The 23,013-nt window shown below is 46.3% G+C and overlaps 1 protein-coding gene across 1 annotated transcript in view; it reads right to left on the bottom strand.

Moving 5' to 3' along the window:
- Positions 1-23,013, bottom strand: part of SRRM4 (serine/arginine repetitive matrix 4) — a 149,046-nt gene that overhangs the window by 10,553 nt on the left and 115,480 nt on the right. The window contains exons 5-9 of the mRNA XM_012650171.1: positions 21,856-21,882; positions 19,984-20,034; positions 16,699-16,797; positions 13,486-13,642; positions 75-379 (exon numbers count right to left, since the gene is read on the bottom strand). Of these exons, the coding sequence (XP_012505625.1) occupies positions 75-379; positions 13,486-13,642; positions 16,699-16,797; positions 19,984-20,034; positions 21,856-21,882 (639 nt within the window). The remainder of the gene's footprint in view (positions 1-74; positions 380-13,485; positions 13,643-16,698; positions 16,798-19,983; positions 20,035-21,855; positions 21,883-23,013) is intronic.

The following is a 23,013-nucleotide window of genomic DNA, read 5'->3' as shown; positions in this document are numbered from 1 at the left end:
GGGATGCTGGGATAAGAGAGTGAGAAGGTGGAACCAAGGTGGGAACCCCCCTGACCCCCACAAGGTGCACTGACCTTGACTCTCTGCCCCTGCTGGTGGGGGAGAGATTCTCCAAAATGGCCCCCTTGTTCTGGGGGGAGGAGGTGGTGAAGGAGTTCCCTGAATCGGAGGTGTTGCCACTGTTGAGCTCCTGGCTCTTGCTTAGGCCTCCACTGGGGCTCCCCTTCTCCTGGCCCCGAGACCTGGCTGAGCTGGTTTGCATGGAGGGTGGCGAGGACGTGTCATTGCCTGAGTCGTACTCCTGGGAGCGTCCTCGGGAGGTGGTGAGCGGGCTGGCTGTTTTGGTAAAGAGGTCAGCAGCAGACCCCGACCCAGTGATCTGAAAGCAAAAAGACCCGTTGGACACTGCTGAGAGCTGGGCCTGTGGGCTGTGTCTAAATAACCAAGAAATGTTTACCGTCATGATGCACTGTAACGAAAGGAAAGAGAGAGAGAGGAGAAGAAAGAAGAGACGCCAAAAAACAAAAGCACAAATTCCTGAAAGAATACCACAGAAAGGAGATATTTTTTTTTTTACCCCCTGCTAGGATAACTGGAAGATTTAGGTATCATGCAGAGAAAAAGCATGCGATCCAGATTAAACAAAAGAAAAGGGAAATTATACAAAATTTAATTTCTAATGAATTAAACAAAAGAGTCAACTCAATAGGAAGGGGGGGTGTAAACACCCTTAACTCAACCTAAAACAATAATAAAAATAAAGGAAAGGGAAGGGGAAAAAGAAATGGTGCTATGGGCCTGGAAAAAAATATATCTTGGAAATTAAAAAATAAAAAAAAAAAGGAGATAAAGCCAAAATTTTAAACTTCAACCAAATCCTCAATTATTTGAACAATTTTTTTTTTTTTTAAAAAAAGAAAAAGTTGCCTGAACAGAACCCTAAACAAATATCACATGGGGAAAAGAAATGAAATAAAGATGAGAGTTTTAGTTTTTTTTTTCTTTTAAATATAAAGTCAAGGTCGCAAACTGATATTTTAGCAGTTTTCAACTAAAGGGGAAAAGAAAGAGGGGAGGACAAAAAAAAAATGGAAGTCAAATAGTCTGACCGAAAACAAACGAAAAAAAGGGTCTCTACAGATATTTGTGTGTGTACTTTTCCCCTTGTAGAAGGTAGCTAAGGCTCTTGAGTGGCTTCTAATAAATTCTCTCATGTCTTTGCGGATTATATCCACTTACCAAGCAAGAACTCCTCCTTTAGTAGGTAGGTAAGGTGTAAGAGAAAGGGAAGAGCGGGCAACGTGAGTCCATCGTTAGAGTCGCAAATGACAAGAAAAAACACACACCTTTCTGCACATCCTCACATTTGGCTCCGAACTTTGAGTTTGGGTTTGTTTTTTTTTTCTGTGCTCTTGACAGGTGGGGCATCAATTCAGTTTGGTTTTCTCATTAAGGGGACCTACCCTAGTCAACCTAGTCAATCCCTTCATGCCCAAGTCGGAGCAGGAAACCCTCGCTGGAAATGCGAGTGGGAGCTGGAGTACGGCATCTACCTGGGGGACACGCGGGAGGGAGGGTGTGCTTGCAACATAGGGTTTTGGAAGGGGGTTGGAGATTTGGCTTTGGGGTGATTGGGAATACAAAGGGGCCCCCAGGACCCTGTCTGGGGCTGATCTAGGACAGATGAAGGAGTGAGGGAGGTGATAGACAGCCCGTACTCAGGAAGGTGATTGCATATTTAGAAGCATGATGGGTGGTTTTCTTTAAACGTTCAGACCAGTGTCATGGCTGGGATGGCACAGTGGCTTTGGTTCTGGCCCCAGCCAACAATACCGTGCTTCACTGTGGGCAAGAGGGATCCCTGCCCTGGGTCTCCTCCAGCTATAACCATCTTTGCGGGGTGAGAAATCTGTGGGGCCAAGAGAGCACCCCTTGCAAACTACTCCCCTGCCCAGACTACTCTCTGGGTACCTGAGATCCCAGAATTCTCTGTTTAAATGGTCCCTGAGCCCCCTTTCAAGGTCTCTGTAGGCCTCATTCATGAATCTGCTCTCCCGTAGGTAGACCATGCTTCAAGTATGCACACTCCTAGGTCCAAGGGTGGCTATTTGGACAGAACTTGGATGTTCAGGCTGAGGTGTTCACGTGCGTGTGTGTGTGATGCCCATCATAGTACTGGATGGTGCCAGAGGCAGGAAGAGAAAGGGATGGTCCCAGGGCCAGACTGTCCCCACACTGCCATGTCATGGCCTGGCACTCTGAAGGATCCAAGATTCTAAATTTAAAATTGACATTCAGATCATTTTGAAGGTATGTTTGCCAAGATAGGAGAGCATATTTTAAGTTTGCTGACATATTTATAAATACTTAGACATCTAGTATGTGGACCTTCTTCCATGCTCTTGCTCCAGATCGTGCAAACATTAGGGCAGCCTTCACCACCAAGAGCCTGCTTTTCTCCCCACTTTATCTTGTGCACCTTGGGCCTAAAGGAGGGGGACTTCTGTGCTTTCTTAAGGAACCATTTCAACCTTCACAGCAATTAGTCATGAGGGTGAGACACAGAGACACTGGAACTGCGAGAATAGCAGAGGTCACTCCAGCAGCTCAGGATGTCAGCTCCTGGGGCTGGGGAAGCAGGACTTCCTTTGTGGATACTCCCAGGAGGCTTTGCACACAGGCCAGGTGATGGTCCAGACCAAGTGCTAACCAGTGCAGTTGCCACTTCACCTGCTTGGCAATCTGGCTAGCTTTGCTTGGGGAGAGGGGACCTCAAAATAAGGTTGCCCAGGTGGAGTTTTCTGGAGTGAGACTACTTTTAAAAAATGTAAAGCCCTCTTCTCATTCAGGTCCTCCCATCGTCTTCCCCTTTGCAGTCTGGATGCCACGGCTTTCTCACCTCTGGAGTTCAGTGGTCACATGTGTATTTCCACCATCTGTATCAGGAATGAGAAAGCATCGTGCCAGGCAGCCAGACCCTGGGACCTGAGCTCTCACGCTGGGGCTTGGTGCATGGAATCTTTGCCCCAGAGGTGGTGAATGGTTGCTGGCCAGTGCATTACAGGTGAATCAGGCAAGCTCATCTTGGAGGGAACTGGGCTGGAAGATAACTCAAGGGCAGGGGCCTGTGGGTGCAATGATTTCCATTATTGTGTGACTTGCTACCTGGGGGCATCCAGGCTGGGCCTTTCTCTCCCAGGTACTTGTTCCCAGTCTTGACTAATTTCTAAAGCATTTTTCCTAGTATGTCATGGGTTCCCATGGGCAAGGATTTCTCCAGTGTGAGGCTCCTCAGGGCAATGGATAAAGAAGGGGACCTTCTTTTGTTCACCTTCTCAACCCGACACCCTGAGCTCACGGGGATAATTTCAGAGTGTCTTCACCTGGCTGTGACTTATCCACATGTAACTTGTGTGGTTAGAACTGAAGAAATCTACAAGGCATCACGCTTTTCCGTCAACAACATAAAACCAAAATAAAGGCACTGTTGAAATGTTCTCATTGGGTTGACCTTAGTGCTTGAAGATACCAACCTATCCTGTGTATTTAAAAGTCCCCCCCCCTTTTTTTGGGTGAATCTGAACTTTTTGACATGGATTACAATGCCCTTTACAACCCAGCTCTTTATACTTTACAAGTAGCATCTCTTCCACTCTCTTCCACACCATCCCACCCTGGCCCCCACACCCTAAGCCAATCAATTTGAGTTTTCTTGGTTCTGGCATCCCATCTTGTTCTTCTAACCCCAGGCCATTTACAGATGCCATTTCCTCTGCCCAGAACACTCCTCCTCTTCCCCACTTCGCATGGCTAAATTTATTCAGGCTCCAGGTTTCCTACCACCTCCTCTAGAAAACCCTCTCGGACCTTCCAGACCAGGATAGCACAATACTGTGTACTTCATTCATTCGATCACTCACTCACTCAAAAATGAGCACCATCTATGCGTGATAGCACTGTTACTCAGCGGGGTAGTTGCTTATTTTATTTCTTCTCTCTCCAGTCTGTGGGGGGATCTTTTTGTGGAAAGGGCCATGACTGGTTCAATGTTGCAGCCCAGGACCCACCAGCACTTGCCACAGAGTAGGTACCCAGTAAATCTTGTCTAGTGAACAGAGCTGCTCCATGGTCCCTTGGGAGTCTGCATGCCCACCCTAACTTAGTTTGTTGGTAGAGATGGCTGGGTGACCAGGCCCTGGTGGAGTCCAGCTGAGTGATTGACAGCTTTGGGAATTCAGTGTTTTTTTGGGAAGGAACTGGCCTCCATCATACTCAGGAAAGTTCTAGAAAACTAGATGGACCCTTGGCTAAAGGTTGGGGTCTGGAGACCAGCTCAGGGCTGGGTGTATGAGCTTGAGAGAACCTCTAGAATCAAGTTTTTATTTTCATTGACATATAACAGATGTACATATTTTTGGAGCACACGTGATATTTGGGTACATTTATATAATGTGTAATGATTGAATCAGGGTACTTGGGATAATTCATCATTATATCCACCACTTTAAACATTTATCTTTCCTTTATGCTGGGAACATTCAAATTATTCTCTTCTAGCTATTTTGAAATATAGAATAGATTATCGTTGACCATAGTCACCTGCTATGCTGTTGAATACTAGGTCTTAGAATCAAGTTTAAGGTCCAGACCTGTGGCAGAGAGAAGGAATGGGCTCTGCTTTTTCTCTTTCCTCCTGATGCTCCTCAGACCCAGGGCCCGGAGAGAAAGCACATTGTCTGCAGATTCTCAACAGCGTAAGCTCCAGGCTTCAGGTGAGAAGTTCCAGACCTGCAAAGCCTTTCAGATGGGACGAGCTGGGTTGGGTTTCCTTACTTCCTTTTCCACTCTCTGCTATTCTGGGAGGTCAAGTTAAAAGACGGACTGAGTGTGCCCATTTGCATGCAGCAAGGCTGCGAGACCACACAGTGACCTTGTTCAGGTTAGGAAAAGGTGCTTCTTAAGGGTCAGGAATTAAAAAATGGCACCCGTTCTGACCAAGACGAATTAGAAAACAGATAGCACCCCTTTCTCTGGGCTTCATATCAGTATTCAGGGCATGGTGCATGGAGGATAGGTGGGGTTTGATCTCTCACTTTCTCTCCAGGCTGGTCACCCTTGGACAGGGCACAGCCAGCATCCCATAATGTCCCTAGAAGGTACTGATCACAAAAATCTTCTCACTCTATTTGGCCTGCTTAGAGGATTACTCTGATGGGGAGAAGGTGGTAACTTGAAAACATTCATTCCTGTTTCTTCGCAGCTGAACTCTGTTTGCTTTCATCTTTACAAGTCTTGATGGGCTCCGTTTATCCTTCCAGGTGGTAGGAGCCTTTTCATAAACTCATCATTAGAGATGTCTGGATAGCTTAATGGCCTCCTAAACCCCAGACAACACCTTCTCCAGAGCTCTCCACTCACTCCACACACAGAAGAGGGGAGATGCCATTGAGAGGAACAAAGGCAGAATGATAGCGTATTTGGAGGTGATGGCTGTGCTCGTGCAAAGGAGATTTCTGAGTCATGAAGGTAGTGATGGGTCCACAATGGAGGCCTCTGCCCTCCTGTCCCTGGACACCTCTTTCCCAGCCAGACACTCCCTCTGGCACAAGATGCAAACAGCTGCCCACTCGACATTGACGTGACAGGATGGCTCTCCATTGCTCCTGTCTGTCTCCTTATTTAGATAATAGGCCTCTCAAAATTCATCTGTGAAGAGCTCTTCTTCATGCATTGGGAATTTCTCTCTGGCACACAACTGCTCTCTGCCCCTGTACTATTTATTGGCTGGGAAATCGTCTCCAAGACATTCGCCAACAAGAGCCACCCCAGACCCTCCGTCGTCCAGTAATAATGCCCTCCTGGTACCCAGCACCTGGAACCCTCACACCAGGGTTCTATTCTTTAGTCCAATCTTACTCCTTTCTCCAACTCCCCCTCACCCTCCCTGCCATGTCTTCACAAAGGCCAACCTTTGGGGCCCAGCATGAAAATTCAACCTCCGTAAGATCTAGTTAGTTATCAAGTGAAATAACATCTGTCTAACCTGGATTCCCAGAAATTCAGATGGGAGTTTGAGTGCTAATAGTTTATTTGAGAGGGGAAGGTACCCCTGTAGGCAAGTGGGGAAATGAGATGGGGGAGACAGGAAGATTGCGCAAGATGCGTCATCAAACCAGCTACCACAGTGGGCAGCTGGTGCTTCATTCCACTGGGGACGCCCTGGGAACCAGAGTAGAACTTGTACCCCTGAGTTAATCCCAACCCAGGGGCGGGGAGCTGGGGTATGTATACACCAGTCACCCATCACTCGTGGGTTGAAGACGAAGCGGGCTTTGGCAGCCAGAGAATCCCATCTGGGAGCTGGAAGTCAACTGTGTAGCCCTGGAGTGGGGAGGGTGAGGAAATATATATGGAGAATATCTGCTTCAACATCTCAAATCCACATTGGAAAACTGGCAAGGCAAGTCATGCTTTGTTTCAGATATGCTTTCTTTAGCCCACTTCGTATGTTTGAAAGTAAATTTGAATTAATGGCCAACTCTGGTAGAATGGAGAGGTTTCACATAACAACCTCATTTCTAGATTCTGTTGAAAAACAGGATCTGGCAACATCAGGCCCACATTCCTGCCTGGCAATCAGCGGCTTGAGGGCTATTGCAGCTGCCCTTTTTAAATGGGGCATGAGCACTCCTGGCCCCGAACCCCATGGGGTCATTGTTACCCATATGTTTTAGCTGCCTGGCTCCTGAGACATGTAAGTTTGAGACCCTCTATTCTAAAAGTGTGTTGCTGCTCTGAGCCCTCTGTAAGCAACAGAAACACAATACACCTTGTATGTTTCATCTCTTCCTTCCGGAACTAGGAAGTAGAATCCTCCCTTTTCCCCATCTCAGCCCTTTAAATCCCTGTTGAACTTCTGTCAGTAAAAGGAACCAGAAGACCAGATCCACTAAATCATATTCAGACCCCAGAGTGATTACAAGCTCTTCCCTTCTGGGTTGGGACTGTCAATCTCAGATTTTATTTTTTTAAAGACAAACTGCGTTTCACACTCTCATGGCTATTGGGGGAAAGTGAACAAATATTTCTCCTTTATTCCCTCATCCCCCTCCAATGCCAAGCTCCAGTGTGTGTGTATTTTTTTCGAAACTCCAAAGCTTGCCTTATTTCCTTGTTCCTTAATATACTCAGCGTTACCACTTGGGTTTTTCTAATAAGTAATTAAATCCCCCCACCACGAACTCCAGTTCCCTGGCATTTCACTGGGAGTGTCTCTCAGCCCTCCAGGGAAGCCGGCACTGTTATTTATTGTTTTTGTTTCAAATCATTATTTAATCAAGAACGGGGGAAAAAGGCAACCTCTCACTTACACTTCAAAATTTAATTTCAGCTGAATTCTGAGATCAAGAGGCAGCACGGCCTAATAGGTTACAAAAATACAATCAAGAAGAGAATTCCAATTAAACTGAACAAGTCCATTTACTGAGCTTCAAATGGCCCCGTGGAGAGAGATGGCTATAAATTTTTTTTTTTCCTTCCCTGCCATATGGGGGCCTGGAAATTCTCATGTGAGTGTAGAGCTGTATAGCAGAGCTTTTAGCTAGAGGGTTCTGGTTATTCCTTAAAAAAAAAAAAGTCCTTTTGTTGCACAAAGACACTGAGTTTATTTTCCTTGCTGTTGTTCATCTTGGTGCACTAATTAGGTAGGCAGCAGAAGAATGGATTCATTGACCTGTTGGGAGTTCATTTGGGAGGTGGGGAGGTGCAGAAAGAGGGGGGGTCTCCTGGGGATTGTGAGAGGATAACAAAGTCCTTTGGGGCTGGGGTGATCCCACAGGGCTGTGCGGTGCATCGGACCTAAGGCAGGGAGAGGTGGTCCGTTCTTTCCCCTCAGCAGGAGCCGGAAGGGGATGACGGCTTCAGGCTCACCTATTTTTGAAGCCTGTCTTCAGGGTCCCCTGCCCACTGCTCTCGGAAATCTCCACATAGACCCAGGAAGACCAATTTTTTCACCAGCCCAAATTGAAACGAGAACAATAAGTTCAATGTAATGAGTTTTTCATCCTGCTCAATGCATTCGATTTAAAGACTCATCCTTTCTTCGAAGGTCACGTCCTTCCTATCTCTTCTGGTTGGTACAATGTCCCTTTAGTGGTAGAAAATGGTGGTTTTCTTTTTTCTGTCCTTCCTTGGCAAAAGTAAAAGTTGACAATGCTACGTCACCTCCCATTAAAAAAAAAAAAAAACTGGTCCTGAAAATTCTCAAGTCTCATTTCACACTCCGGCACTTTGGTTCTACTCTTCTCTCAACTGCAATAAATGGCACTGGATGCTGGATGTTGGATGTCGAGTTTCCCAGCTGGACAAGAGCTCGAAGGCTTTGCAGAATGTACAAGAGCCTGAGTTGGGGTCTGAAGGCCTGAGCTGTCCATGTACTATCTCTTAGCCTCATTTTCCCTGTCTACAAAATGGGAAGCATATTCCCATCCTGCCTTTCTCCTTGGGTTGTTGTGAAATCTGCCTGAGATCTTGGATATGGTTAAGCTTTTTGAGGCCAGAGATACTCTGAAAACAACTATCTGGGTTTATTTGGAGTAAGTTTAGTAAAAGCACTACGAGGACAATTAATAGCAACTAGCATATATTGAGTGTTGTGTCCCAAGCATTGGGATAAGTTTTTCATACAGAACAGAAGGTGTGTGAAGGCAGGGGCCCTGTCTGTCTTGTTCATGCTGTGTTCTGGTGCCTGGAACAATGACTGGCAGATAGTGGGTGCTTAGTGCATATTTTTGAAATGAGTGGATACCTTATCTCACTCCATCCTCATAACAATCACAGAAGTAGGTATGATGATTAGCCCAAGGTACAGATGAGGATATTGAGGCCCTGAGAAATGCAATGACACAGGGAAGGTCATGGAATTAAACATGTGGACTATGAGGTCAGACTTTCTGGGTTCAAATTCTAGCTTCTCCATTGAATAGCTGACCTTTACTTAATTTTTCTAGGCTGGAGTTTCCTCATCATAAGATGGAGATATTAGTGGAAGCTCCCTTGAAGGGCTATTACAAAAGCATGTAAAGAATTTAGCCTAGCACCTGGCACATATTAGGTGCTCAGTAAACATTAGTTATTGCTATCACCCAAGGTCTTATGGGGAGACAAGATAAAAACTCCAGAGTACCCAGATCTATGCCAAAACTCATGTCTTAATCACTTCTATTGCTTCCTCTAGTTTACAGGTTTCATGAGGTCCTCTTTTATGGATCTCATAAAGGTTTTTCTTTTATTATTATCATTTTTTGGTGGGGGGTGTCTTGGATCTGTGCAGGTTTTTGTTGACAAGGGGTATGTAGTGACTATTGACGCAGGCTAGAGGCAAGAGGATGAAAAAAGAAGCCTGCCCTTCTCCTCTGCCCAGCTCCAGTCTTGATCAGCCCCCTCCTACATTCCCTCTCCGATTGTGGCAGACTTGAGAGAGAACCCCATACCATAGGGAAATGGCTTGGCCAAACCTTGGAGCCACCAGCCTCTCCATTGTCCAATACACCCTCCCCATCACCCAGTTCACCCTCTGTGCTGGCTATCAGAGTGAGCTTCCAAGGCACAAGCCACAATTCATACCAGCTCCCATTTCTCCCAACTGGGTTACCTTTCTAGGTCACTTTGCTTCTCAAAGCCTCAGTTTTCTCATCTGAAAAATGGTGATAAAAATTGCACCTACTTCAAAGAACTTTTTGTATCAAATGAGGAAAAAACTGTAAAGCATGTGACAGTGCCTGGCATGTAGTGGTATTTTCCTCTCCCTCTATTCATCAGCCATCTCAACTTGACAAACTCCTACCCATCCTTCAAAGCCCAACTCAAATGATCCCTTATTTATAAAGCCCTCTCAGACATTAAGACAACATTGTTGGGCCCTTCGTCTGTGGTCCCCCTATACATTGTACTTGCTACCACCACTGCCGGTGTGACATTTAAAATATTCAACAACTTTGGGTATGGGTACTGTCCCATCAAAAGGGAAGCTGGCCTTGACACTGAAGGGGATTAGGTATCACTTTTCAGTTGCTGGATTGTGAGAAGGTCCATAAGGTTCCAGGGGAGAGAAGGGATGGCTGGGTTGACTGGGGTGGGGTGAGGTGGGGACAGGGCATATTTATCAACTGTTGTGCAAATATTTGAATATTTTAACAACCAGAGAAGGTAGTCGTGCTCACAGACTCAATCTTTACAGCACTCTGTTTACTACTAGACTGTGAGCTCCTGGAGTTCAGCAAGAGTGTTTTTCATCTCTCTTTTTTACCAGTGCCTTGAACAGAGATGGTAGACTGAAGATAAGGGTCATATGTGGAGGCTGTGAGGGGCCCCTAAACCATCTCCTTGGGAATCTCCATTTGGATTTAGGCTCTGACTGAGCGACAAAGCCTCAGGTTACCTTTAGCTCACCAATTTAGGATTGCAGTTAACAGTTAACCCCCAAATTTGCATATTCATAAATGCAAACAAGTCCCTTGATATAATGCACCTGCCTTTGATTTTTTAAAGAGCCATGTGTATGAAGTGCCTGCAACTTAGTGTGGCAGGAGCCACGGCATAGAAGATCCTCAGGTTTGGGCTCCTGTTTACCTGCCGAGCCCCAAATCTTGTCCTGCAATTTTATCTCATTTCCTGACTCAAATATTCATTTCCTCATTCTTAGTTTTTCAGGTAATTGTTACCTCCTCTGCCTAACCCTAGCCCTAATCCCCTTCCCTGCCTGCTAACCTTCCACCCCATCTAAGTATCCAGCATCAACTATTGTGTATTACCTTTTACTGTTTTTAACTTCTCTGTCTCCCTCCATTAGAAATCACAGCCTGTTTCTTTCTTATTCATTAGATCCAGAGAGCCAACTCTGAGCCTGACCCTATATAGATGCTTAATAGATGTTGGTAGACTTGAATGAATGATTAGATGGGTGTTTCAATGAAAGTGACTCTGATGTGAGCTCTAACAGAGAGAAAAACTTGGGGCCAAGACTCTTGGAAACTTTTGGTCCAACATGGAACCTTCTTCCATCTCTGCCTTTGTAAGAGAGAAGATGACAAAAGGCAAACCATGGATGGGGTACTAAAAGGACCAGATTTGGGGGGATCTGATGCTCCCAAAAGCCAGGCAACCTTGAGATTTTGAAGAAATCCTCATCTTGTAGATTTTGAAGAAACTGAGACACAGAGAGTTTACATAACTTGCCTAAGGATCCACAGCTGGTAAGTGCAGAGCCAGGATCTGAAATGTTGTCATCCCAACACTACTAGTATCTGCTGAGTTTTGTCCTTGTGCCAACTAGGCTCAACAGTTGCCTTTTGAAGAAAAGACTATTATTATCTACATTTTTTTAATAGATGAGGTAACTGTAGCTCAGAAAAGTTTAAGTAACTATCTCAGAGCCAGGATTTGACCACAAAATAATAATTCCATGTTTTTAACAACTCTGCCTTGCTACAGTCCATGTAAGTCATTTCTCTTCTGTGGATCTCAGTTTCCCTTCTTGATAATCAGGGCATTGGGCTAGATGAGCTCTTAAGGCCTCTTCCTTCTAGGTACAAATGAGCTCTGGCTTTCAGCTTTTCTTATAGCGGCCGGGCTCATGGGAAGTATCAAATCATTATACCTCAAAGCCATCAAGAATCCATGTGTTTTAGGAAAGCAAACTTCCAATAGCCAATCTGGTAACCCCCAGCTGGTGTGGGAGGACAGACCCAGCTTTTCGCCATATTTTGACAGACATGACCTTGTTACAAAACCATCCCAGGCAGGTAAGAAAGTATAAGCCAGTTGTTCCCAATGGCACATTTTAGCTAGGGCCCCAGTTGGGGCCTCCAGATGGGCTGCCACAAATATTATGACCAGGAAGATTAGGCAGCCTTTACTAACTTAAAAAACATTCCTCTACCTCTTGCTGATCATATTATAAATTTATCTTCACCTTTGCCACAATCTCTTTGGGAGAAAAATGGGATAATCATGCCCATTTCTCGGTTGAGAAAGCTGAGACTGAGAGGTAACAAATGATTAGTCCAGTGAAGCCAAGACTTGAACCCAGGTCTGTGGAATTTCTGTCATACTCAGAAGATCCCTTCTTAGGACATTTGGGGAGGAGAGAATGCAAGTGGGCATTTCCCATCTGCAAGTACTCAGTAACCACAGGCATCTCTACAAAGGAAGGGCCTGGGGTGAGTTGTGGATGGTCTCAGGTAGGCAGAGGATTTGGGCAAAATTAGACATTGGTGATGCTGGGTGCCTTGGCTGGTGAAGAGGAGTTTTACGGAAAGCACTTCAGATAACTACTGTGCCAACCAGGCCTGACTGTTGTTTGTCATGCCTTTCCATTCTTGACCTCCCTGCAAGCACCCCTGAGCATTTCCTTGCGTCCACCTCATCCTTTCTTTCTTAGGAATCAACTACCTGAAATTTTCAAGTTCACACATAGCTAGAGAAGACAGGTCTCTTTACCACTGTCTGCTGCAATTGTTGGCTATGTTAACATTGACTCTCTTCCCGTTTTTCTGTACATCCCTTTAGAATCCACAAAAGGCCTTCCCATACTCTATCTTCTTGCATATTCCCAACAATTCCACATGGAAGTGCTATTACTTCAAATTTTCCAACGTGAAGACTGACGTTAACTAACTTGCCTAAAGCCACACAGCTACCAAGTGGCCAACGTAGGACTTGAATTCACATCCATCTCTAAATCTCTTGCTCATGGTGTCAAACTGTCTGAAGTCAAATTCTAGCTCCTCCTTGACCTGGGGGAGGATCACCTACTTCTATTCAATACCAGGTTGCTAAATTGGATTTTGCTCTTGCCTTGCTCTGGGGCTTTACCCCAGACCTTAACCTTTCTGAGCCTTGATTTTTCTGTCCCATCTGTAGAAGGAAGTGAGGGCAGCTGTGCCCTCAACTCCCGAGACCTGTGTGGACATATGAGAGGATACAGGTCAAGCACTATGAGCTCCATGGAAGAAAATTCTCATATAAATTCAAGGTCATGTTTCTAGGTGGAATCGAATCCCAGCTGCCAACCAATGCTGCCAGCCAGCTGGGATAAAAGATGCAGACTCCATGTAAAATCTGGCGTGTCTCTATTATGCCAAAGACCCCTTCTTTTCTTTTCTCCCCAAAGAAATCTCCTGTGGTGTCCCATACATGTATTCCTACAGGTGTCACTCTAGAGACCAGTACCTATTTTTCAACACTCCCCTGATAAAAAGCCTGAGTATTTGAGTTTTTCTCCCTCTGTCCCCCAAATCCCCAAGCCAAGTGCTGCCAAAGGCTGGTGAATGACCATTTGTTTCATTGATAATGAGGTCTGGAGCCAGTGGGATATTTTGCCCGAAACTGAGTTAAAATGTATCATATGCTGCCCTGAACTTGTGCCTCCACCCACCGCAAGTGTCGTGGCCACGGCTGGCAGAGGAGGCTGTGTGGAATACTTACTACACCCCTGGTCGACAGGAAGCTGGGCATCTGGAGGGGCTGGCTGGGTGGGTTGCTGGGCCGGGCCTCGGGGCTGTCCTTGCAGAGGGTCCTGGAGCAGCGGCGGGAGTGCCTCCGGCGGGACTTCCGCCCTTCCTCAGGGGACCGGCCGCGGTGCCTGAGGGCAGAGGAGAGAAACCTGAGGGTCTTTTGAAGGGAAGCATGGCAGGGAGAGGGTTCAGGGACCAACAGGATCTAAGGACCATAGAGTGTGCTAGGGGGTGTTTGTATATGTTCATATGTGATTTTGTTCCTGGATATGTTTACATGTGTGTATATGAAATTTGGACTGTGTGTATATCCATCCAACCATCCATCCATCTACTCATTTATTCATTCATTCTCTCATCTGTTCATTTGACAAATGCTTCTTCATGGACCTGGCGCTATTTTGGGGGCTGGGGAAGCAATTCTGTAAAAACAGAAAATTCTGATTCAATTGAACATTCTTAGTGTGCCCGTGTGATCGTCAGGTGACTGTGTGTATGTCTGGGCATGTCCATCTGTGTTTCCATGTGTTTGTCTATAAATGTAACTGTGTATATCTGCGTGTCTTTGTGTATGTGGCTTCGCCATCTGTGAAACAGAGGCATCATATTGACTGCCACCCAAAACTTTGGTGCAAAGATGGCTGACAAAAATGAAAGAGATGCCTTCTGCAAGTGAGCCGGGTCTAGATCTGACTGCCTTGTCTGCAACCGAAACTGCAGGCTTTTCTGACTTCTTAGAAACAGTATATTTGGACTCTGCATATCTCATTGGCTCTCTGAGCTATAGGAGTAATAAAAATAACACTTATGGATTTGCACAGCATTTATAAATTCCTCCTAAGGTGCTTTCACAGTCCTCTCTACAACTTGAAGACATAGACAGGGCAGGTATTACTTTTCCATTCTACAGATGAGGGAGCTGTGGCTAAGAGACTTTTAGGGAACTGCCCGAGGTCACATAGCTTGAAAGTGGCAGAGCCAGGGCCAGGGCAGTTTTTTGCTGCAGCGGTCCCCAACCTTTTTGGCACCAGGGACTGTTTTCATGGAAGATAATTTTTCCAGGGACCGGGGAGGCAGAGGGGTGGTTTTGGGATGATTCAAGGGCATTACATTTATTGTGCACTTTATTCTATTATTATTACATAGTGATATGTAATGAAATAATTACAAAACTCACCATAAGTTGGAGACCCCAGCTTTAGAGGAAATGGTGTCTCTTGTTCTTACTCTGGGGTGCCCCTCTCTGCTCTGGGGCTTCCAGATCATTTTCCTACTGGGTACATGGCCTGGGTGCCAGTTCTGTTTGCTCCCATATCTGCTGGAGAGGGCCTCAGCCCAGCAGACACTGGGGAACTCAGATGTCAACACCACCAGGATACAGCACCGCAGGAGACCTGGCACCAGAGTCTGTGATGTGAACCATTTTTCCAACAGGCAGCTTGCTGGAGCCCCAGACGAATAAGGCTTAGCTGCTGAGAGCCGATTCAGCGTGGAGAGGTGGAGGAGGGCTCAGGCTGAGTCACACAGATCTGAGTCCCTGTTCCAGTTCTGCCAGCCACTTCCTAGCTATGTGACCTCGCTCAGATCCCTTTGCACACCAACAGGCAGTTTTCTCAGCTGTCACAGGTCAGTGATGTGGTTTAACTCTGTGGGCTAATGCCCTCCAGAGAAAGGTCACCAGGGGTCCACCTGTGGTTGGACAAGTGTGCCGTTGCTCCTTGTAACCCTAGGACAGTGTAACATGTCTCCGTAAGAGAATGTTAGAAAGAGGATTTGTGCTTGTGGTAGGTGGTTTGGGGGAGCATTTACAAAACTGGGGCTTTGTTCTGGATTGTGCGCTGTCTGAAAGCAAGGGCAATTCTGATTGGGTGTCTTCATCAATCTTACCTACAAAGAGGGAGGACTAGACCAAGGTTAAGGCTAATTGGTGAAGAAGTAGCAGTCACTCGTGTTAGCCAGGACAGACAGCTGGAACACCAAGGCCCATTAGTGACAGTGGATGTCAGGGGTGTCTTTCTCAAATGCTTCCTACACTTGGCCTCACTCTCACATCACCTGGAGAGACTTAAAAACCTCACTTCCCTGGACCCACCACATCTGAATTAGATTAGACTGTCTAGAGGGTGGAATCCAGGCATTGGTATCTTTTTAAACTTCCCAGGTCATTGAAAAGTGCAGCCAAAGTGGAGAAGCCCTGGTCTAGCACATGGTGCTACTGGGATGATTAAGGGAGAGGATGTCTTTGAAATCTTAGCACAGTGCCTGGCACAGGATTTGGGTCAATATTCCTCCTCTTCCTTTTCTACACCACCTGCCCTTCCTAGAGACATTCTGCTTTATTTTGGGATGAAGTGGGGCCAAGACAATGAGATTTTTACATCTCCCCAGGTGATGTGAACATATAATCGTGTGTGAGAAGCGCTTGGAAAGAGGAGAGTAGCCCCTGACATCTGAGAGCTGGCCAAGTCCTATCAAGTAGATCCCAGCATCCCCACTGGACATCAACAATGCCAAACATCAACATCAACAGAGCTCCAGTTCTCATTCTTGTTCTTTTCCTTCTCCTTCTTCTCATCAATGAGAATCCCTCTCTGCCTTCTCAGGCTGGGACAGCCAGTGTATTAGCATAGAGAGGGTCCAGGTTAAAAGAAAACTGACTTGGAAGGGCCTTAGAATGAACTTGGCACTTTGTGCTGTGTGGCCTTTTATAGGTTGTTTAGCTTCTCTGTGCTTAGAGTGGTCCCTTAGCGATAGTGCAAAGTCCAGAGCCAAACTCCCTGGTTTCAACTTAGTTGCTAAGGAACTCGCAAGTTCCTTAACTGACATATGCCTCAGTCTCCTCATCTTTAAAATGGGAATAACAATAGTACCTATTTCATAGGGTTGTAGAGGGGAATCTGTGAGTGGATATACAAAACACAGTGCCACAACCACTTAGAAAGAACATGAAGAACTGTCGTCGTTCCTATAAGTGGTGGCAGCAAGCCCCTTTGGTCTCCAGCCCTTACTCTACAGGGAAGTGGTAACAGCTGCTAAGTGTAACGAGGGGGCCAGCCTGTGCTGGGAGAGTGGCCCCAACAGTGACGGCAATGACAGCAAAGCTGATGACACCTGTGTAAGCGCATCTCAGACTGGGCTCTGGGCACTTCCTAGGGCAACGAGGCTTCTTGGGGTGACCGGTTACCTGCTCTCACAGCTCGAGGAGCGGGACTCTGAGCTCTGGGACCGGGAGGGGCAGCGGTGGTGGCGATGGCGGTGAGACTTTCGGGGCCGGCTTCGAGATCTTGGGGGGATAAGAAGGAATGAGTCAGAGGGGGCGGGGAAAGAGAAAGAGAGAAAGAGAGAGTTGATCTTGTGACACCCATTTTTCTCTTGAACCAGAGTCACCATCCCTCCCAAAGTTATACATCTCTCCTGACTCCCTGCCTTGGTATTCAGGGGTCTCTAAGCAGCTGTACTGAACACAGGTGAGCAGAAAGCGGTGTTCCGGAGGGAGCGTGGATGACTCAGGGCCCTCCCCCGCCATCCCATGCAGGAAGCAGGCCCAATGCAGACCACACCCTGGGCAGAAAGTCACCTTCCATGTCCCCTCTCCCTCCCCTAAGGCAAGAGCCTCAATTCCACAGAGCTTCAGGGCCAGTCAGAGACCACAATTGTGCGGGTCATCCAGGCACCGAAACAACATCAACTGAAGGCCCGGAGCTTAAACAGACAGAGCTGTTTTGCCTGTAGAATATTAACATGGTGCCAGGTCTCTTTTTCAAGTGAAGGTGGAAATACAGATTTTTATGTAAAATACCCCTATTTTAAATGGAAGCTCATTTTTTTTTTTTTCTAAAAAGTCAACTTTTGGGGCAAACAAAACCCATTTGCAGAGTAAATTAGATCTTTGGGCTGCCAATCTGTAACCTCAGACCTGGAAAATTAAGTCTAGATTCTTACTATAGAGTCAAAAGCTTTTCAGAATGGGGTATAAACCTCATAAACAACAAAGAATTAGAAAAACAACAATTACTGCTGCTACCATTAATAACGGTATTACTACAGGTTACTTCAGCTACTCCTAAGTAATAATAGCAACCAAGAAGTGGTAGTAGCAGGGGCAGTGGTGATAAAGGATGTATAAAGAATATTAATGGTTTGGGCCAAGCCAGGAAGCCAGTGGGAGTTAGAGATGATTCTATCAGGAGGTAACTTGGTTATCCTAACAATGGATTCTTCTAATGTAATCATCAGACCATATCCCTTCTCTGCTTAAAATGTTCCCTTTGCCTTAGTGTCAAGTCTAAACTCTGATCTTGAACCCCAGGCACCTTCAGGAGCTAGCCGCTGCCTCATTCTGCTTCACTGCCTGACATCTTCTGCCCTGACCCCCTGGCCTGGCAATTCTGAGCTGCTTATATTCTGGCTCACACATTTCCCAGCTCATGATGTCCTCATGGTGATGACGATGGTGTGATGATGATGACAGGTAACCCATATCTAACAGAGACTTCGTGCCAGGCACTGTATTCTAAGCATTTTCCTTAAAGGAATTCATCTATTCTTCACAACAACCTATGAAGTAGGTTCTCTTATTATTCCCATCTTACAGATGAATAAAATGAGGCACAGAGAGTTTAAACCACTTGCCTAACCTATAGCCTAGACGGTGCGAGGATGCTCACCTCCCATCCTCACCCCTAGCCTAGACACTGCCTCCTGCAGGAAGCCAGCCTTGCCACCCAGCCCTCTTCCCAGCACCTGCATCCCCGTAATGCCCAGGCTTCTGTCTGCTGAACTAGGACTGCCCCATGTCTGCCTGGCTGCTCTGTGAGCTCCTTGATGCCAGGACAATGTCTGGCTCATTTCTGTCCTCTGTCCAGCACAGGGCCAGCCACATATTAGGGCCTCACTAATGCCAGTGGTCACTTGCTTAGAAGCAGCTTTGACCATGGGACTTGGCGAGAATAAGCCATCACTTATCTTCGGGATGCCTTATTCTTTGTGCTTTTCTCTCTCCTGCCTCTTGTCTTTTGGCTTGCATGAGCTTTCTGATGCCCTGTCAGCAATTTCTGGGACCCATTCAGCTCTCGGCACCAGGGAGGGTGGCCGCCTTGCTGCCCTTTGGCAGGCAGTCCTTGTCTCAGTGATGGTCTTCCCATAGCTCTTGAGGTCTGGGCCTAGCTCCTGATCCTGTGGCTGCCTGTCCTGCAGCTCTGGGACATGTGATGCTGAGCTGTCTAAGAGCATGTGCACTATCCGTGCTTAGCATGAATGCACATTCGATACACAGGGCCAATAATCATCTCTTGGCTTGAACTGAACAAGTTTGATGATAAGGAAGTTGTTCCCTGAATGAATTCAAGACCTTACTGCTTTATTCTGCAGCGTGTTCCTCTGACCCCTATGATGGGGCTGAAATACCCTCCTTCATGCTGACCTTGGTTGAAGAGACCCTTTGGGCCAGCAAAGCGGGGCACCCTCCCTCCGTGCCTCTGCCTCCTGCTTCTCCTCCCCGGCAGTTGACTACCTTTCATCTTATTGTCTTTGATCCTTTCTTTAGAAGCTTCTTGGCGGGAGATAAAATATTAGTTGATTGGAAAACACAAGCACTAACATTCCCAGGATATAAAGTAGGTGGCTTGTAACCGAATTTACTTTTAATTTGACTGGAAACTGAACTCCGCAGGCAGCGGTAGCTGATTTGAATTTCTACTACCAGCTATAAACTGCGAAACAGCTGGGGCCCCAAGTCTGAGGATGGGAACTTCACTGACGTCTCCACACTGTAAACCCAACAGCCAGGACACAGCCTCACGCATATGCTCACACATGTGATCATGCCCCCATGACCACTCATGCACACACAGCACACACATGTGCATAGGTAAAAACCACTACACAACCCGTGTACACAAAATGCACACCAATATGTAAACAGTGCACAAACACAGTGCTTAGAATTCACACACATCGGCACACAGTGCGCCAATGCACACTGTTCACGTTCATGCTCACGCAAGCACAGGCACACAAATGCATTCATGTGAACACAAATATACTGGATACACATTGTATACATTTGTGTACAGTGTACACAAATGTTTGGGTTAAAAATGTATAGGCTTTTCCAAACAATGTGCACACCACACGTATACACACACTACATATAAATATATACACCATGTACACACAAGATACACTCACAATGGGCACACCAGGCACATACATGCACCCTGTACAGTTTCATGCATACATAAACACATCATATACACGTAACCTGGTGCACTCATGCTTACCTGAACCCGCAACTACAAGTACATATGCAGTTCTCTCTCTCTCCCTTTCCCTACCCTCTCTTCTTCCCTTCCTCTCACCTCTCCCCTGTTTCCCTGTTTATTTGACAACTCTAACATGCTGGCCACTAAGAGGCCGGATCCCCCAATTCCCCAGACCAGAGTGTATGCTCCAGGTGGTATCTACTTACTGTTTTTTGTGCCTCTTCTCTTCCCTTCTTTTGCTTTTTGGGCTAGAGGAGCTAAACAAGAAATGGCCAATTAATTGAAAGATGCAAAATTCCAGTGAAAGATAAAAGTAAACAAGTAGTTAAAATGCTTAACACAAAGAGTTCGATCCAGGCGGTTTTGGAATGGACGCCGATCATGGCCCCAGATTGGAAAAGTTGCTGCCAACGTTTTCATGCAGCAGGCTCAGCTAGAAATACCAACCCATTCACATATGCTGAGGACGGGATGCAGGTGATGCCAAGTTCAAGTTCAGCTTGGGTAGGTTAACAATAACAGCAGTAATATAGGTAATAATAACCATGTCTGCTGTTTTTGAGGCTTTATTATATGTTAGGACTTCTGCTAAATACTTAATGTCAACAATCTTATTTTATTCTCCCCACAACCTATGGGTGGAGGCACAGTTTAATAAGTGCTCATGTTACAGATGCGGAAACTGAACTGCAGGTGGGCTAAGAAACTTGCCTATGAACACACAGGTGAGCTGGGATGCAACCCCACACCATGGGCTCCCAGGGTCCATGCTCCTGACTGTTGTTCAATCAATTTATGAGATGAGAATGGAATATCCAGAAAGATATTTGAACCCTCATGAAGCTGGGTAGACTGTGAAATGTTTTGCCGATGCATATTCAAGTATCTGGGTTTTAAAAAAATTTTTTTTTGAGTCAGAGGCCTGGGGTCCAAGTAGCATAAACAAGGATGACTCAGGGTCCCGGTGTAATTGAATAAAGGTCAAGGAGGGTGAACGCTATTTGATAGTTCAAACCAGACTGGATTTAGAGGGCCACCAAGAACCCATTACTGGCCTGAGTCTTGGGAAGGGGAAAATTTCTTTCATCCGACTGAATCACACCTTGAAGTTAGCCACAGGAGCTATCTCTGTGTCGAGACATCCCAGGCAGTGGAAGAGCCCAGGACCTCATTGAAAGATTCAAGTTCAGCTGGATCTTGCTTCTTGGTTGCTGTGTGACATCAGGAACGTTACCTGTCCTTTCTAAAACTTGGTCTCCTCAATCATAAAATGGGGCCACTACTCAGGCTGTGGAGCTGAATGGACAGTGACATTGGGAACCAAAGTCTATTCAATGAATGAATAAATGAAAGGGTTTTGCATTTTGCAAATTGCTCTAGATGTGGCTATTGTTATTTAAGAAGCCACTGTCACCTGTCCTGATCCTCTGTCTGACAGATTTGGGTTAGAATTTTGGCTCTGATACCTTCTGGCTCTGTCTGTGACATGCCTGTTACATCTCCTTAGTCTCAGTTTCTTCATCTATAAAATGGGAGCAATAAACATATCCACTGCGCAAGGTTGTGATATGGATTAATGAGAGTTAAATACAACCACACATGGAAGGGGCTGAGCTCAGTTTATAGTGAGTACCCACTTGGTTATAGCTTCATTTGTGCTCACCCAATGTTTCCAGTATACCAGGACTTGGCTTCTGTTCCTTGGCCAGGTCTGGGAAGGTTTTGGTGGGGTGATGGGGCTGATGTTTCCCTTCATGCTCCAATTCAAGATTTCAACCAGTGGTAAAACAAACAGAGTCTGGAAGGGGCAATGAGACATTCTGGGGGTGGGAGGGCATCGGTAGGGGCTGGCCCAGGAGCAACACTCCGGCCTGATGAAAGTTGAAAACTGGCTGGCTTGGGAATGTTCAGGGAAATCAGCCCAGGCCCTCATTTTGGAGGAAACTGAGGCCCAGGCAGATGGACAGGGCATGACCAAGAACACAGAGATGCAGCTTGAGAGCTGACCTAGAAGCTGCCCAAAGCTGGCTGGGAGAGCAGAAAGCTGAACAAGTGTCCAGAGGCAGCGAGAGTCTTACCTGTGCCTTCTCTTCTTGGAGAATGACCTGATTAAAGAAAAAAAAAAAAAAAAGCAAAGAGAGAGGGAAGAAGGAAAGAGAGAGAGGGAGGAAGGGTAGGGAGAAAATAAATACGGGTGAGTTTGAAGTTTCTTTTCCCGGGATGAATGTATCAGTGTGCTTGTGATCATGCTACATGGGGGTCAGGACACCTAGCTAATCCTCCTCCTCGCTTAGATTTCAAAGAATATGAAGATTGTACAGGAGACGTTGGTTTGCATTCTGAATTTCCAGATCAAAGCCTACCAGGGTAGTCTTCCATCCTCCCCCACATTGTCAGTAATCCTGTCCTGGACGAGGGGAATGTGAGAGTCCTCTGCCTTTTCCCCTCCTCCCAGTCTCCCTCTCATCTTCTGTCTCCCTAGTTATGGATTTCTCCTCCTCCTCTTCCTCTTCCTCACTGCCTCCTCCTCCTCATCATCACGAGATACCCAGCTTCCAAATGTGGAACTCTTACTGCGTGCCAGGTTCTGTGCTAAGCCTCAGTCACACACAATCTCATTCAATCTTCCCCCAAACCCTGTGGAGTACTACCAACAACTACTCTACAGATGAAGACACTGAGGATCAGAGAAGTTAGTTAAGTTGCCCAGGGTCACACAGCTTGAGCTCCACTCAGATGTCATCTTCTCTTTGCTGCATTTTCTGAGCCCCCGCAGGCTGGTCAGTTGCCTCCTCTCTGCTCCCTCAAGCTCTGGTTGAGCTTCTGGGCTTGTCATTATTAGAGTACAGACCTCTCTATACTGTAATTACCCATTTTTCGCACTAGAATGTAAGCAATTCGAGGGCAGGGTCTGGGTTTCTGTCACTCTTCTGTTTCTGGGACTCGGAATCCTTGTTCATGATACTTAATGGGTATTCAGTACATAGATGTGAAACATGAGAATTTTTTTAAAAACCTCTGAAGCCTTGTTAATTGAGGGGAGACAAAAAGAATCTTAGTGCTTCTCCTACCCCTGGGTCCCACCTTCCAAGACAATGACCATCATTAACCAAACATTTCAACAACTTGGAGAAGCTGGACCAGGAGGAGGATGGTGCTCAGGAGGTCAGGGTTGGGAAGGACCAGTAACAGAATCTCCCCCTTCCCGTCTCCCTGTTAGTATCTCCCACCCTGCT

This window comes from Propithecus coquereli, unplaced genomic scaffold (assembly GCF_000956105.1).
Source record: "Propithecus coquereli isolate 6110/MARCELLA unplaced genomic scaffold, Pcoq_1.0 Scaffold314, whole genome shotgun sequence".
NCBI classification, from domain to species: domain Eukaryota; kingdom Metazoa; phylum Chordata; class Mammalia; order Primates; family Indriidae; genus Propithecus; species Propithecus coquereli.
The sequence above is the reverse complement of the archived record's forward strand: the minus strand, read 5'-3'. Positions and strand labels throughout refer to the sequence as shown.